Below are 15501 nucleotides of genomic sequence, written 5' to 3'. Positions count from 1 at the left end.
TGAAACATTACGTTGCATTATCAGAAGTACATCAATAGAAGTATATAAAAAAAGACGCCAATCTTAAAAACAGTAAAAGTCTAAAACTCACATGAGGATTACTTCACAATCAACCAGAGTCATCCGAGACATGATTTACACACTGGCTAGCATTTTACATCTTATCAACCAGGCTGCATATAGGAATTTGGAAACGCCCACAACCACAAATGTGGAAGTGTTGCTTTTACAAACTGCATATGCTTCTTACACATAGGCACAGTCCACTTGATTTTACATAAAGAGGGCAGAAGAACAGGACATGCTTGTCAGTTTCAAATGATTTTAGAATAAAAGCAACAGCCAGATCCCTCATCCGACATTCTCAACTAACTGTAAAAGTTGCACCTGGAAGGGATCCAAATCTGAAAAGAAGAAACAGTGACCGAGCACATGCCGGGTGTATACAATCCATGAATTCATCATACTTGGACAGCATTTTATGTGCGAGAAAAGAACTTCTTAGAGTCCCAAGTGAGGATGAGAGGTCCCTGTGCTTAATGAGTTCCTTGTTCACCATTTTTTTAAATTAGGGTAGCATCCCCTCTCAAGATGGACTGTGGCTTACTCCAAAAGTTCCCGGACCCAGATCACCCCATCCCTTCCTGAGCACCCTTAACCATCTAACCTTTTGAAAACCATAAAGATTTTTTTTTTTTTTTTTTTTTAAAGATCTAACTTTCCCCACCATGTTGGCCACAATAATTCCCTGTAAGCCCTCCCTGAGATGATGCAGTTCATTGAAACTCTATTTCGGATCCAATAGTGAAAGGGTCTCGGCCAACACTGGCAATAACTCTAGGATCCCAAGATCCAGCCGAAGCGGAACCAATGGCGTTCCTTTCCCAAGGCTTAGGAGGCTTCTAGTGAAATTTGCTGCGATGCACAAAGCACTGGTGTTACAATGGCCCCATAGTTCAGCTAGTGGAAGCTGGGAGAATCATTAACACAGTCGATGGATACGCAATACAATCCTGAACAATCAATTCCTGTGAGTGCGCTCTCCAACCTGTGAGTGATGCATCCATTGTTATGGTCCTCTGCGGCACTGGCTCTACGAAAGGCCGTCCTTTTAGAAGATTGTTGGTATTCCACCACGGTAGAGAGTGGAAAGCTTGACGGCTGATCAACACTAGATCTTCCAGCTGACCGTCCACTTGAGTCCATTGATGCGGTAAACATTGTTGCAATGGGCGCATTTTGAGTTTGGCATTAGGGACTATGGCTATGAATGATGACTAGGAAGCACAGGACTTATCTGCTGATGAGGCTTAAACTGTGGAATAAGTGTCTGGAAGGACTGAATCCTTGCAGCATTTGGGCAAGCCATCCCTGTGTGTACGTTGAGGATGGATCCCAGGAAAGGTTGCATCTGAAGAAAATAGAGGTATATGCAATCAGTTTGCCCTCTGAAGCAATCTCATATGCCCGCTTTTTATTTTGGTCTGGGAGACGTTGGAGGAGCCCCTCCATTTCATTACAATGTGCCCGGTCGTAACGGGAGAGGAGACCAAAGGAGTTGGCAATTCTCCAGTACTTGGCAGATTGAGCAGTCACCCCTTTTTCTGCAGCGTTAATTTTTTTAGCTTCTTTATCTGGTGGGGGTACCTCACCGGATGTCTGAATTTGCCTTTTTCCCTGCGGTTGCCACCACTTACGAGTCAGGTATTAGTTGGCCCTTTATGTATGTTGGGTTGGTAGGGGACGCTTTGTAATTTAGCGACATTTGGTGTGATGGCCAGTGCTTTGACCGGTTCTTTAAAAATGCCACAACATGCTTTTGAGTATTGGCAAGTATTGTGCATATCTTTGGTTGGAGGAAACTGTTTAAAATAAGAAATCACCCTCCAGTGGTTCGGTGTAGATCTGAACCGTACAATAATTGGCCGCCCTACCTATAATGTCATGATCGGTAGTGGTATTGTCTGGAGGGGAAGGCTTTGCAGGATATAGGCCTGGGTCTGTATCTGCATGCGTTTCTATATCATGCGTGTTCCACAGGTCATCTTGAGGTGGAATGGAGAATTGATCTCCATCCCCATATCCCTGAAAAGAGTGAATGGAACCCTGTGGAGAATCCGGTGCCTCTGCAGGAGGCGAAAGCTGTGGTGAGTGTGCCCATGGTGCCACTGGTGGTGGGCGGTGGATTGGTAGCATTGTCTGCTTTCTTTTTGAGCTTTGTTTGAATGGGTATCTCCAAATCATCTTCAAAAGTTAATTGTCTCTTGGCTGGCTTTTCTGCTGTATGAGGAGGCCTACTCAGAATGCAAACCAGAGTCCGGGTGTATAACTAGATGTTTCTGTCTGGAATCCAGCACTTCCTGTAGCCGCTGATGCAGATTCCACAGTTTCAGAGTTGAGTCTTTGTTTAGTGAAGGTGCAGGACTTTGATTCTGAAGCAGTTTTGGACACAGTTGAGATCGCCAAAAACTACTTCGGAAACAAGACCCTCTAAGAGTCCTGACTCGAGTCCAATAGCTGATGACCATGAATCTTTTGCTGATCTTTTGGGGCTAGGCATATTTGATTCAGCTGCTCAGTGCCGACCATGGCCCAAGGGCAGTGGTCACCCGTGTAAAGATTTTGGTTGATCAGAAGTGGATGGACAACCCTTTGGGATACTTTGCTGAGGCATTGGTGGAAGGGGCACAGTACTCCGATTGTCTGGGTGGAAGGTCCAGGATCTCTAGCTTGGATCTAGAGCTGTCTTCATGCAAAAAGGTGCTATCGTCTGCTGTTGACACCTGGGCGTGGGCCTCTTGGTGGAAATCTGTGAAGGCAGAGAGGTCCGGAGTAGCTTTGAAACTGCGTTGGGCATCTCCATGCTTCGAGCCAGTCGGTTGCAGAGCGTCTTTTTGGATCGAAATGACTGGCAAGCCTTGCCAGTGGATTCCTGATGTTCCGTAGAAAGGCACAAGTTACACACCTGATGTTGGTCGGTTTGTAGAAACTTAGCATGACATCGTGGGCAGAAACGAAAGGGCATAGTTCCCATCACCAGATGGACATCGCGAGGACGAATCGCCGAGAAATGGAGAGTTGCACCAAAGGACTAAGGTCCTCCGGGCTTCGGTCAACCTGAGACGTGTCAATGGATAGTTGATGTAGACTTCGAAATAACTGAGTGAAGTCAATAACAATGTTAAGGCCTGAAAATGACAATGCCGAGATGGAGCACACTTCTGAGCCAGACAGCGGAAAAAACAGTCTAACAATGGAATCGAGGACCATGCGCATTGCAAGCAAGAGGAGGAGTCACTATACCTTGTGACTTGAAAGACTTCTTTGAAGAAAAACAACTTGCACACTTCCGAGCCCAACACTAGATAGAGGACTTATGCTAAATCATATGTATCTACAGCCACACATGCCTCAAACACAATATTATCTAATATTCAACAGGTTACGTCATAGTTTTGATGATTCAGTTGTCACTTACATTCACAAATTAACGTCCAAAGAATACAGCTGTGCAGCACTTAATACCCAGTGTCAGACCCCACCTCTACTTTAAGTGCCATAGCTTTAGTAGAGTAAGCTATAGAGCTAGCATCACTAATGCAAATTTAACAAAAATAACAGTACTGTCAAAGCACATTAGCTGAAGAACTCTGAGTCTTCACACCATCAAAAGGTAGGAAATTAGAAGAATCAAATGCATCCATCACAAATAAGGCTCCCTGTTTTCCATTTTTACAGATTTTTACAGATAAATATTTATAGAAAACACGAGTTTTATGTCTGCATTTATTTTTGAAAAGTGGATAAATACAGAAAATGGTGCTTCTTTTAAGTGACTCTCCGTCCTGTCTCATGAATTATAGGCCAGCAGCTGAGCAGATGGACAGCATGGGATATTGAAAATCAGGATGAAGTTTCTTTAAATAACTGCATATATCAACATACATTTACGGTATAATGCTAGCTTTTACTAGTGGATGTATTGGTGTGTAATATTTGGCATCTCAAATAGCTGAAATATGACAGGCATCAAAGTATGAGTGCGCGTCTATCAGTTAAATAGAAATGGAAATGTACAGTTTTGTAACTTCATTTATATGCAAAACACAAAATAAATATGGATAAATACAGATGGAAATGGCCAAAAAATAAATACCATAAAACCGGGAGCCCTAATCACATATAGGTAAGACAAAAAACATAATGAAACCAGATAATGTTTGGAAGAAAGCTCAATTCAATCAGTCTGTTTCAACCAAAAACAAGAGAGAAGATGCTGTATAGCTCTATGGAGATTTGTAGACAGAGACTTTCTGACTTGTATACAACCCTGGAATAAATCATTGGATAGCTTTGATCCCCAGCTAGAAAGCATTATACTCTGATCAGAGTATGACAGAACACTACCAAATACAAGTTTCAGGAGGAGTTGCTAAATGCACTACAGGCTCTATTCCCATTCAGAATCTACCCCAAGATGCTCCTCCATAGCATACACCCACCAGTAAAAAACACTCTTTTCTATTGCTCTTAATTTCCAACTCTGCGCCCACTTACTTAGATGCTCAACAGAACCACACATTATATTATAATGGCAACCAAAGCAAGATTTGGAACATTAATACAAAAATGGAAGAACATAACCTAATCACCTGGCCCAAAGAACACTTAAAATTTTAAGTGGGCACACATTTTATATGGGCCCCAATAACAAACATCTATAAAAGGATTTCCTTCCTTGAAGCTTCATTTACTTTCACAGGAGAGCAGGTTGTAATAGCTTGTCATTTTCGAAGGAGAAACATCGATGTCCTTAAAGGAAATCTACCAAAAATAAACAGGGGAGAACTGATATAGGCAAGAGGTTTTTTTTACAACTCCAGCTTAAATTCCTCACGTGAATCGTGTGTTTGGAGTATTACAAAGGAATGTCAAATCTGCACAGACTAGATTACCATTCTGACTCTTCAGGATGCTTTGAGATGAGAGCTATTTATTTGTAACAAAACAGTAGAAGATGGAGAGAAAAGCTAAAGGCTGAACATAGAAAAAAAAAAAAAAAACATCGGGGGGGGGGGGGGGGGGGGGATGGGTTCCATGTGTGAATGTTGGGTGCGTTTAGAGGGGAATGAGATTATTCACCACTAGAGATAAACCACCTTAATTCTTCACCTATTGGGTTTACCTGTAGAATCCTACCCATGGCTTGCACCCTGGAACATCTGTTCCAAAGCATGGTTTACGACTGAAACAGCTTTGAGACAGAGGTGGGAATGCCCAATTGATTCAGTGGCACGTGGACTGGTACAGGGCTTGGTGCCACTCCGTGAGTTCAATAAGCATGACCCAGTGCTGTGCGTAAGTGGTTCAGAGGGACGCAAGGCATAGTCGCAAGCCCTACACCCCCAGTGTTCTGGGCACTGCCAAGGGCTATATACCGCCAGTTCAACGGCATGGAGAACAGGCGCTGTGAGAGTCTTATGAATATTTATTGCAACCCCAACTGTTACATAGCTCTGTGGGGTTTGGGAAAAAGTTTGTGCATAGTAAAATGGAGCATGCATAGTACTTTTAAGGTCGTTTTGTCCCTCTCCTTTAGCTCAACACACTTACAGGCTTCACCACATGGCTCCTAACAGGGTTTATGCGTAATTTTAAGACTATTAGAAATATCACCTCCTCCGCTGTTCTGATTACCTTTTGTGCTGCCGCTCACCTCATCACTAATTGCCCCACGCTCTCCTCTCTGCTCCTCTTTTCTCCTACCTACAACCTCCCCTTCCCGGCGCCTCCTTCCCCCTCACTCCCTCAACCCACCCAATTGAAAGTTATCATTGCACACTAATTTTAAACCGCTTATTGTTCCTCCAGTGTTTAATGTAAGGCAAGACCCATCTCTGTAATTTTGCTACACTAAGTGCATCAACAGTGGTGCTATAGAAAAATTACATAAATAAAATATTGTAATTTCATTTGATAATCAAGCTTTTGCATTTCGCTCTTGTGAATATCACTATTGGCTTATTCTAGGATCATTTATTTATGGGATTTTTTGTGCGCAGCTAATACCCTAAGGTGTCTAGGCGCATGATTACTCAACCGCAAGAAACACTAAGTAACATTCAATGAAACTAATGTCGAGCCACTGTTCACTCGGTGGAGTAGGACTTATTTAAAATAAAAGCAGCAGTTAAAAATTGGTGTACATCCAAATCTAGAAGGTATAGCTCCTTTATAGGCCAAGAAGCAACCCCTAAAGGTTTTAAAGCATTTAAACACTATGCAAAAGATTTTCTAATATGCAAAAGATTTTCTAAATTTTCCTATGGCCAGTGGCTGGAGGTGGACTAAGGTATCCTATGTTTGTGGCTAAATCAAGAAAATCAAGCCAAAAAAAGTTCTGCTTAGTTCAAAAGTTAGTCTTCTCCCAATGAAGGATAAGTGCATCTACCGTCAGTATGTAGGCTGCATCTGAAGCAGGGAGACCAATGCAGCCTAGGTTGAACTGGTCACAATGTTTAATTCATCAGAACCAGCTATAGGCAAAGCAGGCAGACTAATCCTATTCAGGCTCTAAGGAGGGGGTTGGTAACCTAACCCCCACTAAACAGGAAAGCATGGTTTTGTGGATTAGTTCCTGAGTTCAGGTATGTGCAGGCAATGCCCAATGTTTAAAAACAGCTCAATGAATTCACTGAGAAAAACCAAAATGTTCACTCATTACATTATGGACAAACTTAAACCAAACGGCGGCTGACCAAGGCTCAGCACCTCAAACTCAATTTTGAGAAGATTAGTATCCTGTGCAATCTCTTCCAGAACCTGCCTCAGTTAGGCTCTTCTGACTTCCAGAAAGTTACATTTTCATGAAAAGGAAGGTGCACCAGAGAAAAAGTCCCAAACATTCAAATAAGTCAAAATCTTAAAATGGCCTTCAACCAACGCGTTTCGTTGACTGAACTTCATCAGGGCTTGGTTTGCAACATAAGGGATATCATACCCTATTTATTGAAAAATGGTCCAGGATCAAACAACCGAACAGTGGCCAATAGAACAATGATCCAATTTCCTTAATATTCAAAAGGGAGGGAATATTTCCAATAGTGTATGCTGCATTAGTAGCAGGTGCCCCACAATACGGGTACAATTGAAATAAATCCAAAATCCTTGGTAAGACTGTCTGTCTGCATGCACGGTTCTGTTTAGTAGCGGGATGCATTCCCTCCTTTATGAATATGAAGGAAATTGGATCATTGTTCTATTGGCCACTGTTCGGTTTTTTGATCCTTAACCATTTTTCAATAAATAGGGTATAATATCCCTTATGTTGCAAACCAAGCCCTCATTACATTATGGGTTTCTGGAGCTGGCCACTGCCTGATCAGTTTCAGGGAAAAAATGGTTTAAAAGCTATGTAAGAGAAACAGTTGAGCAAAGGTGCACAACTGGAGTCACAATTATCTGACTAGCAATAAACAATTGTGATGGAGAAAATACAATGGGGTAGGTTTTTTGGTCACTGTGTTTTTTAACTTGTATCATAAAGGTACTGACCACATTTTCACATAATTATGAAACCAAGCAGGATTTTAACCATCCAACCTACCCCTTAAAACACATACATACCTTCACTTGAACACACATTAACAAGAATTTCCAGTGCAGTCTTCTGTGCCACCAGCAAGGCAGATGCTTGCTTCAACTCTTCATTCTTAGGCTAGAACACACAACATAGCCATATTGTCATGCCAACAAAATCATATACAGTTCTCTAAGCTTAGACTTCTAAAACACAGCAGCGCTATTTAAGAAAAATCCGTAAAAACAGAAACTAATTTGTCCAACCCTGATGCATCTGGTCGGTGCAAGCATCAGTAGGCAGCTCAGTCAAGAGGGCAAGAGTCAAAACTAAAGTTCATTTCAGCAGAACAGGGAAATTCCAATTATCTTAACAAGTAAATTGCCAGGCAAATTTACTCCATAAACATAACTTCTAAAATGATATAACAATAACAATACATAATAACTTAGCATGCATACAACATCCTGATAACAGGGTTAAAATATTTCACTAGCGTTAATGATAATTGCAGATTTTGCTAGCTAGTACAGAAAAATACTGCATCATAGCATTTCCGCAGTCTTGTTCAGCAAAAGGTTTAAGCTAATATTTTCATTTCATCTAAATATGCATTAATGGGGAGTTCAGGGCCAGTTCAGGATTTATTCAGAATCCCCACAATCCAGCTATCCCCCACTATTCGTTTTACTGCACAGCCTAATCTAACATCTACCTTTTTGGCTCCAATGTTACAGCTTCACATTTCAGACAAATATCTTTAATCTGATCCCCATGCACTAAGTTGAGAAGGCCCAGGTCCCTCTTACCCATTTGAGACACCAAACTGGCCTCTCCACATGCTTGGAAATGAGGCTTAACGAAGGGAAGATTAGTGTTGGACTAGGTGGTCAGGCTGCTGAAATAGTTCCTGGAGTGCGTTGGGGACCATGATCTATCCTCTAGTCTGGCATAGGTCTTTACTGCCTCCCACTACAGAGAATCGCTGGTTATGCCTGTTCATTGGTGACAGTGTTAGTGTGCCAGATCTGGTGTCCGCTGCTGTCTTTTCTCTCCCTCTCAGCCACATGTAGGGGTTCGCACAATCCTTGATCTCTACATGCTGCCCCTTCTAACCCTAGTCACGTGCTACCATTTTGAAGAAGTGTTGGCTATCTAGCACATCCTGGAAGTCTAGGGATACCACCAAATGCTGCTTCCACACATCTAAATAATACTAGCCAAGATATTTCTGCTGTTTCTAGCCTATAATTGTTTTGTGAGAGGAAGATGGGCAAGCCATTGAGCAGGTGCTGCCAGAAAACACAAGAGGGGAAATGTACAGGCACTTGGGGGATTGCCCTACTCTTAATGGTTTGGGAGGGCCATAAAAAAGACGTGTTTCACATGGAGGTGGACGTCTCCACACTGGGGCTTAGGTGACAGCCAGGGATCTCTTTCTTCATCCTTTGTGTACCAATCTGTTCTTTCCTGCAGTTCTAGGAGTCTCGCTTTCCACTTTTTCCCCTCAGCTCTATACCCAGTAGATCTTTGTCTTACTCTTGTCTGGTGCATAAGAGTTTCCCTCATCGGTTACATTTTCCTCTATTGTGGCAGTTGACCAGCTCAGAGAGGGAAATGAATATGCTACTTACCAGTATGCATCTGTTCTTGGCATGTAGGGCTGCTGACATTCATATCTGTGCATAGATCGCCGCCTAGTGTTGGGTCCGGATGTTTGCACGTTGTTGTCCTGGAAGAGTCTTCGAAGTATCCTTGGATAGGTGACTCCTCCCCTGGACTACAGTGCGCATGGGCATCCTCTCCATCCTCAGATTGTTTTTCGCCATTGTGGCAGTGATGGAGTAGATACAGAAAGTGATGACCATGCTTGCAGTAATTCTGAGAGCTGCAGCTGCGACAGGCGCCGGGGAGGAGGGAGGGCGATATGAATGTCAGCAGCCCTACATGCCAAGAACAGATGCATACTGGTAAGTAGCATATTCAGTTCGAGGCATGTGGGCTGCTGAATTCATATCTGTGCATAGAATACATAGCAGTGCCCTCTATTAGCGGCGGCTACCCGTGCCAGCTGCAGCGGTCTGAAAAAGTGTTTTGAGAACAGCCTGTCCTACAGCTGCCTGCTGTTTTGACTGCACATCTACGCAATAGTGTTTTGTAAATGTGTGTGTAGTGGACCATGTGGCTGCTCTGCATATATCATGCAGGGGAATATTTCCTAGGAAGGCCATGGAAGCCCCCAACTTACGTGTTGAGTGGGCTCGTGGTGGAATAGTTAATGTGCGTTTTGCCTTTTGATAACAGATTTGAATACACTTAACTATCCATCTGGCTATCCCTGCTTTGGAGATGGCGTTACCTTTGTGGTGTGGGGCAAAGGCAACGAACAGTTGTTTTGTCTTCCTGAATGGTTTAGTCCTGTCGATGTAGTACATGAGGGCCCTCCGTACATCTAGTGTATGTAGTGCCCTTTCTGCAACAGTTTGTGGGTTTTGGAAGAAAACGGGCAGTTCAATAGTCTGGTTCATGTGGAACTGCGATATTACCTTGGGCATGAACTTGGGGTTGGTACGTAGTACGACCCTGTTGGCGTGAACCTGAATAAATGGCTCTTGAACGGTTAGTGCCTGGAGTTCACTAACTCTTCTGAGGGAAGTGATCGCTACTAGGAAGGCCACTTTCCAGGTAAGGAATTGAATCTCGCATGAGTGTAGAGGTTCAAAGGGTGGACCCATCAGGCATGTGAGGACCAAGTTGAGGTTCCACATTGGAGCCGGTGGGTGACTAGGTGGAATGACTCGTTTGAGCCCTTCCAAGAATGCTTTGATGGCAGGCACTCTGAATAGAGAGAGGTGCTGCCTGGTTTGCAGATAGGCTGATATTGCGGTCAAATGGACACGTATAGAGGTGTACGCCAGATTGCATCGATATAGGTGTAAGAGATAACAGATGATGTTTTGGATGGATGCGTCCAGCGGGTTGATGTCATTATTACCGCAATAAATGACGAACCTTTTCCATTTGGCTGCATAGCAAGCTCTGGTAGTGGGTCTCCTGGCCTCCTTGATGATGTCCATACAGTCAGGTGGCAGGTTGAGATAGCCAAACTCTAGGACTTCAGGAGCCAGATCGCCAGATTCAGCTGTTGCGGATCTGGGTGCTGAACCTCTCCATGGTTCTGCGTCAAATGCGCGGGTTTGATCCGCAGCCTTTGATGCGGCACCACGGAAAGTTCGAGGAAGGTGGTGTACCACGGCTGGCGTGCCCACGTGGGAGCAACTACGACGAGTGTCAGGGAGTGTTGTCGGAGTTTGCGGGCCACTAGCGGTATCAATGGCGCTGGGGGAAAAGCGTACGCAAATCTGCCGGACCAGTTCATCCATATCGCATTGCCCTGCGACTGCGGATGTGGGAATCTGGCGGCGAAGCTTGGGCATTTTGCGTTTTCGCTTGTCGCGAATAGGTCTATCTCCGGATGACCCCACTGCTGAAAGTACGGTTGGAGTACTGATGGGTGTAACTCCCACTCGTGCATTTGGTGGCTGTGTCTGCTGAGCAGATCCGCCATCTGGTTGTCCTTGCCAGGGAGGTGTTCCGCCATGAGGAACATGTTCCTTTGAATGGCCCACTTCCACATGCTCCGAGCCAGATGAGACAACTGTGGAGAGTGTGTGCCTCCCTGTTTCTGTATGTAGTACATTGCGGTCATGTTGTCCGTCCGGATCAACACGACCTTGTTGCATAGATGTACTTTGAATGCCTTCATGGCTAGGAAGATTGCCATCAATTCCAGAAGGTTGATGTGCAACTTCTTTTGTTGTGTTGTCCATAGTCCTTGCACTGTGTAGTGGAGTACATGAGCTCCCCATCCCTGGAGAGACGCGTCCGCTGTCAGTACTATTTGTGGGACAGGCTCTTGGAACGGTCGGCCCTTGCAAAGGTTTTGTGGATTCCACCAATGCAGAGAGTTGTATGCCCGACCGCTCACCAACACTAGGTCCTTTAACTGTCCTTGAGCCTGATTCCACTGACGTGCTAGGCACTCCTGAAGTGGGCGCATATGTAATCTCGCGTGCGGGACTATGAAGATGCAGGAGGCCATCATGCCTATCAACTGCATAAACACTCGCGCTGGAAGTGAGTGATTGGGTTTAAATTTGGAGATCAGCAGTTGTATGCTGTTGATCCTCACTAAATTTGGCTGAGCTGTGGCCGCCAGAGTGTCTATAGTCGCACCTAGGTACTGTTGTACGTGTGCGGGCTGGAGATGGGACTTTGGATAATTCAGTGAGAATCCCAGACTGTGAAGAAGGTGAATGGTGCGGGACATGTGGCTTGCACATTGCTGGGCTGACTTCGCTTGAACGAGCCAGTCGTCTAGGTAGGGGTAGACGTGTATATGCTGCCTCCGTAGATGTGCTGCCACCGTAGCTAGGCACTTCGTGAAAACCCTGGGCGCTGTTGTCACGCCGAAGGGAAGGACTTTGAACTGATAGTGCTGCCCCTGAACAGTGAACCTGAGGTATTTTTTGTGTGAGGGGTGGATGGGTATGTGAAAGTACGCATCCTTGAGGTCCAGTGTGGCTAGGAAGTCTCCCTGCTTGAGAAGCGGAAGGACTTGCTGTAGAGTGAGCATATGAAAGTGCTCTGAAAGAATGTACTGGTTCAGGGGTCTCAGGTCCAATATAGGTCTGAGCGACCCGTCCTTTTTTGGAATTAAGAAGTAGAGGGAGTACACTCCCGCACCCTGCTCGTGGATGGGTACGACCTCTATAGCGCCTTTTAGAAGCATACTTTGCACTTCTTGCTGTAAGAGCGTTAAGTGCTCTGAGGACATAGGACGGCTTCTTGGTGGTATTGTGGGTGGAGTGGAGGTTAACTCCAGACAGTAACCGTATTTTATAATATCTTTGACCCACCTGTCCGTGGTGATGGAATTCCACGTGGACAGGAACCTTTGTAGCCTTCCCCCGACAGGTGTTATGTGGTCGGGAGGAAGGGAGAGGGCGTCACTGCTTGTTCTTGGGGGAGGACCTGGTGTTGCCGTAGCCGCGTCCTCTGCCCTTTGTGCTGGAGCCACGATATCCACCTCGGGTGTTTTTATCATAGGTGGTCTGTGTATTGCCTTTGTTATATGTTTGTTGTGACCCCTGTCCTCTACCTGCTCCCTTGTTTCCGGGGCGACGAAAGGAGCCGCTCCGAAAGGACTGAGTTTGTAGTGCGCCCATGGACTTTGCAGTGTCCGTATCCTTTTTTATCCTCGAGGGTGGTGTCAACCTCTGGCCCGAATAAATAGTCGGGGTTGACGGGCTGGTTCAGTATATTGTTTTGTACCTCAGGCTTGAATCCTGAGATCCGTAGCCAGGCATGTCGTCGCAACATGACGCTTGTGTTGATGGCTCTGGCAGCCGTGTCTGCAGCATCTAGTGCGCATTTGATGGAAGCGTTCGTTAGTAGCTGTCCTTCTCTGATGAGCATTTCTGCGCCTTCCTTGAACTGGTCAGGGAGATGTTGGAATATTTGCTCAAGTGTGTCATAGTGCGCTCTATCATAGCGAGCAAGGAGCGCCTGAGTGTTGGCTATGCGCCATATGTTGGCAGCTTGGGCGGCAACTCGCTTGCCAGAGGTTTCTAACACCTTGGACTCTTTGTCCGGGGGAGGAGCGTCACCTGTTGTTTGCGAGTGTGCCCTCTTGCGTGCATTCGCTACGACGATGGAGTCGAGTGGTAATTGTCCTCTGATGTAAGTAGGATCCCCAGGTGCTGATCTGTATTTTTTATCAATCCTGGGGTTTATCACTCGTGCCCTGGTGGGTTCTTTGAAAATGTCCTTGGCTGGTTTGAGGACCCCCTTCAACATTGGCAGAGTCTTTACATGTCTTTCTGAGGATGCAAAGGTGTCCATTAGAAAGTCATCTTCGATGGTATCAGAGTGAAGCTGCACCCCATGGTTATTGGCAGCACGTTCGATAAGAGCATTGAACGCCGCAGTATCCTCCGTAGGAGATGTCTTTGCCCCATAGAGTTGTGGATCCTGTGCATCGAGAGGTGCACTGGGGTCTGCAGGGTCGCCCCAAGTTTGATCAGGGTCCTGCTGGTCATCAGGGTCCGTGTCTACATGGTAGGGGACTTGGTCAGCCATGTAGTCCTCCAATGCGTCTGTATCGGAGCGTGTGGGGGAGAACCGGTGTGGATCCTGGTAGGATGAATGGAAGGGTTCATAAAGGAGAGGTTCCGATTCTGCAGGCAACTTCCTTTTTAGTGGGATCCTGAAAGGGTCCAATGGCGGCTCCGAAGTTATCCTTCGGTCCTGGAGAATCATCCTGCCAGTGCCGGCGTCGATGATACGTGCCGGAGACGTCTCAGCAGGTGTGACCGTAGGTTGGGTGACCCGTGTCCTGAGTTGGAACATTTTTGGGATTGTTGACGGAGGCAAGCCGAAGGTAATGTTGGTCGGCACCGAAGAGGCTGCGGGAGCTCCGACCGAACCGGAGCCCGACCTGTCCTGGAGGACAGGTGTGGTTTTGCTGCCTTGCGTCGCACCAGGTCGTACTTGGGGCGCCTTCGAGGCTTTGGCACCGGCCAGGCTCGTAGAGGCGGCCGTAGATTTTTTCGGCGCCGGCGGGTCATCGAGTCGGGGTGAAGAGATCACCGTCGAAGTCTTCGATACCTGAGGCTTAGGTGTCGTCGAGGGAGCGATGTGAGACACAGCAGGCGGTACGGCCCTTGGTGTCGTCGGTGCCGGTAGCCGAGCAGGTTTGTCGGTGCCGATGGCTTTTTTCCGTTTGTCGACTCCAACGTCGCCCGCTTCAAGTTCGGCACCGAAGTCCCTCTTGGTGCGGTCGGTGCCGACGCGGTGCGCTGGCGTCGAAGGCCTCGATCCGACCAGCGCTACTTTCAGTTTCGGTTTCGGTGGAACCTGAGCAGCTTTCGGTTTCGGTTTTGTGGTAGGGAAACCAGCCTGTTTATGTAGTAATGGCTGCCGCTGAACGTCCGAGGCCGGGCCCGAGGGCGGGGCCGAAGAACTGCGGGATGGGTCTCGGGTAAGGCCCGAAGGCGATCCCTCGACCGGAGCCATAGGCTGTGGCACTGGTGTTTGAACGGTTTGAACAGGTAGGCCTTGTTCATCATTGGAGCTACTTTCTTCGGCCCCGAAGGCCTCCTCGTCGTCTCCTACCTCGGTGTCGTCTTCACCTCTGTGGAAGAGTGACTCGTCTTCCTCGTCCGATCCGGGTTCGTGTTCGGAAACGGGACTGGAGGGCAAGACTTCCAATTCCTCGACGTCTTCGGCCTCGCCGAAGATGTCTGTTGGGGCCGGTGCCGCGTGCTGCGCCTCGAGTCTCGCCGCTCGTCGATTCCGCAGAGTCTTCTTCGAGCGGAACCGGGCACAGGCCATGCATGTTGATTCGTCGTGGTCCGGCGAAAGGCATTTGTTGCACACCGGATGGACGTCGATGTGTGGGTACTTCGCATTGCATACCGGACACCTTTTGAATGGCGTCCTGGATTCCATCGTCGAAGTAGTCGATGGACAGGTAAATGCGAAAGCAGTCGGTGCTGAAAGTTAGTAAACGAACAAATTCTATCGAAACCCGATCGATAAACAGTACCGACGCGAACTAAAGGCCTTTTGGCCTCGAAAAAAAATATTTTCCTAACTTGAGCTAAGATAGCACATCCGAACCCAATGGCGGAAAAAAACAATCTGAGGATGGAGAGGATGCCCATGCGCACTGTAGTCCAGGGGAGGAGTCACCTATCCAAGGATACTTCGAAGACTCTTCCAGGACAACAACGTGCAAACATCCGGACCCAACACTAGGCGGCGATCTATGCACAGATATGAATTCAGCAGCCCACATGCCTCGAACACACAAGTTTGACAAACCAGAGTGGAGCCATGGTGTTCTTGTCACCCAGAAT

General features: G+C 46.5%; 1 protein-coding gene across 1 annotated transcript in view; it reads right to left on the bottom strand.

The window, feature by feature from the left end:
- The window catches only part of HEATR3 (HEAT repeat containing 3), a 302330-nt gene that overhangs the window by 102954 nt on the left and 183875 nt on the right, over window positions 1-15501 (bottom strand). The window contains exon 8 of the mRNA XM_085637313.1: window positions 7627-7717. Within this exon, the coding sequence (XP_085493439.1) occupies window positions 7627-7717 (91 nt within the window). The remainder of the gene's footprint in view (window positions 1-7626; window positions 7718-15501) is intronic.

This window comes from Triturus cristatus, chromosome 12, assembly GCF_964204655.1.
Source record: "Triturus cristatus chromosome 12, aTriCri1.1, whole genome shotgun sequence".
Taxonomy (NCBI): Eukaryota; Metazoa; Chordata; class Amphibia; order Caudata; family Salamandridae; genus Triturus; species Triturus cristatus.
This window is presented reverse-complemented; position numbering and strand designations above follow the sequence as displayed.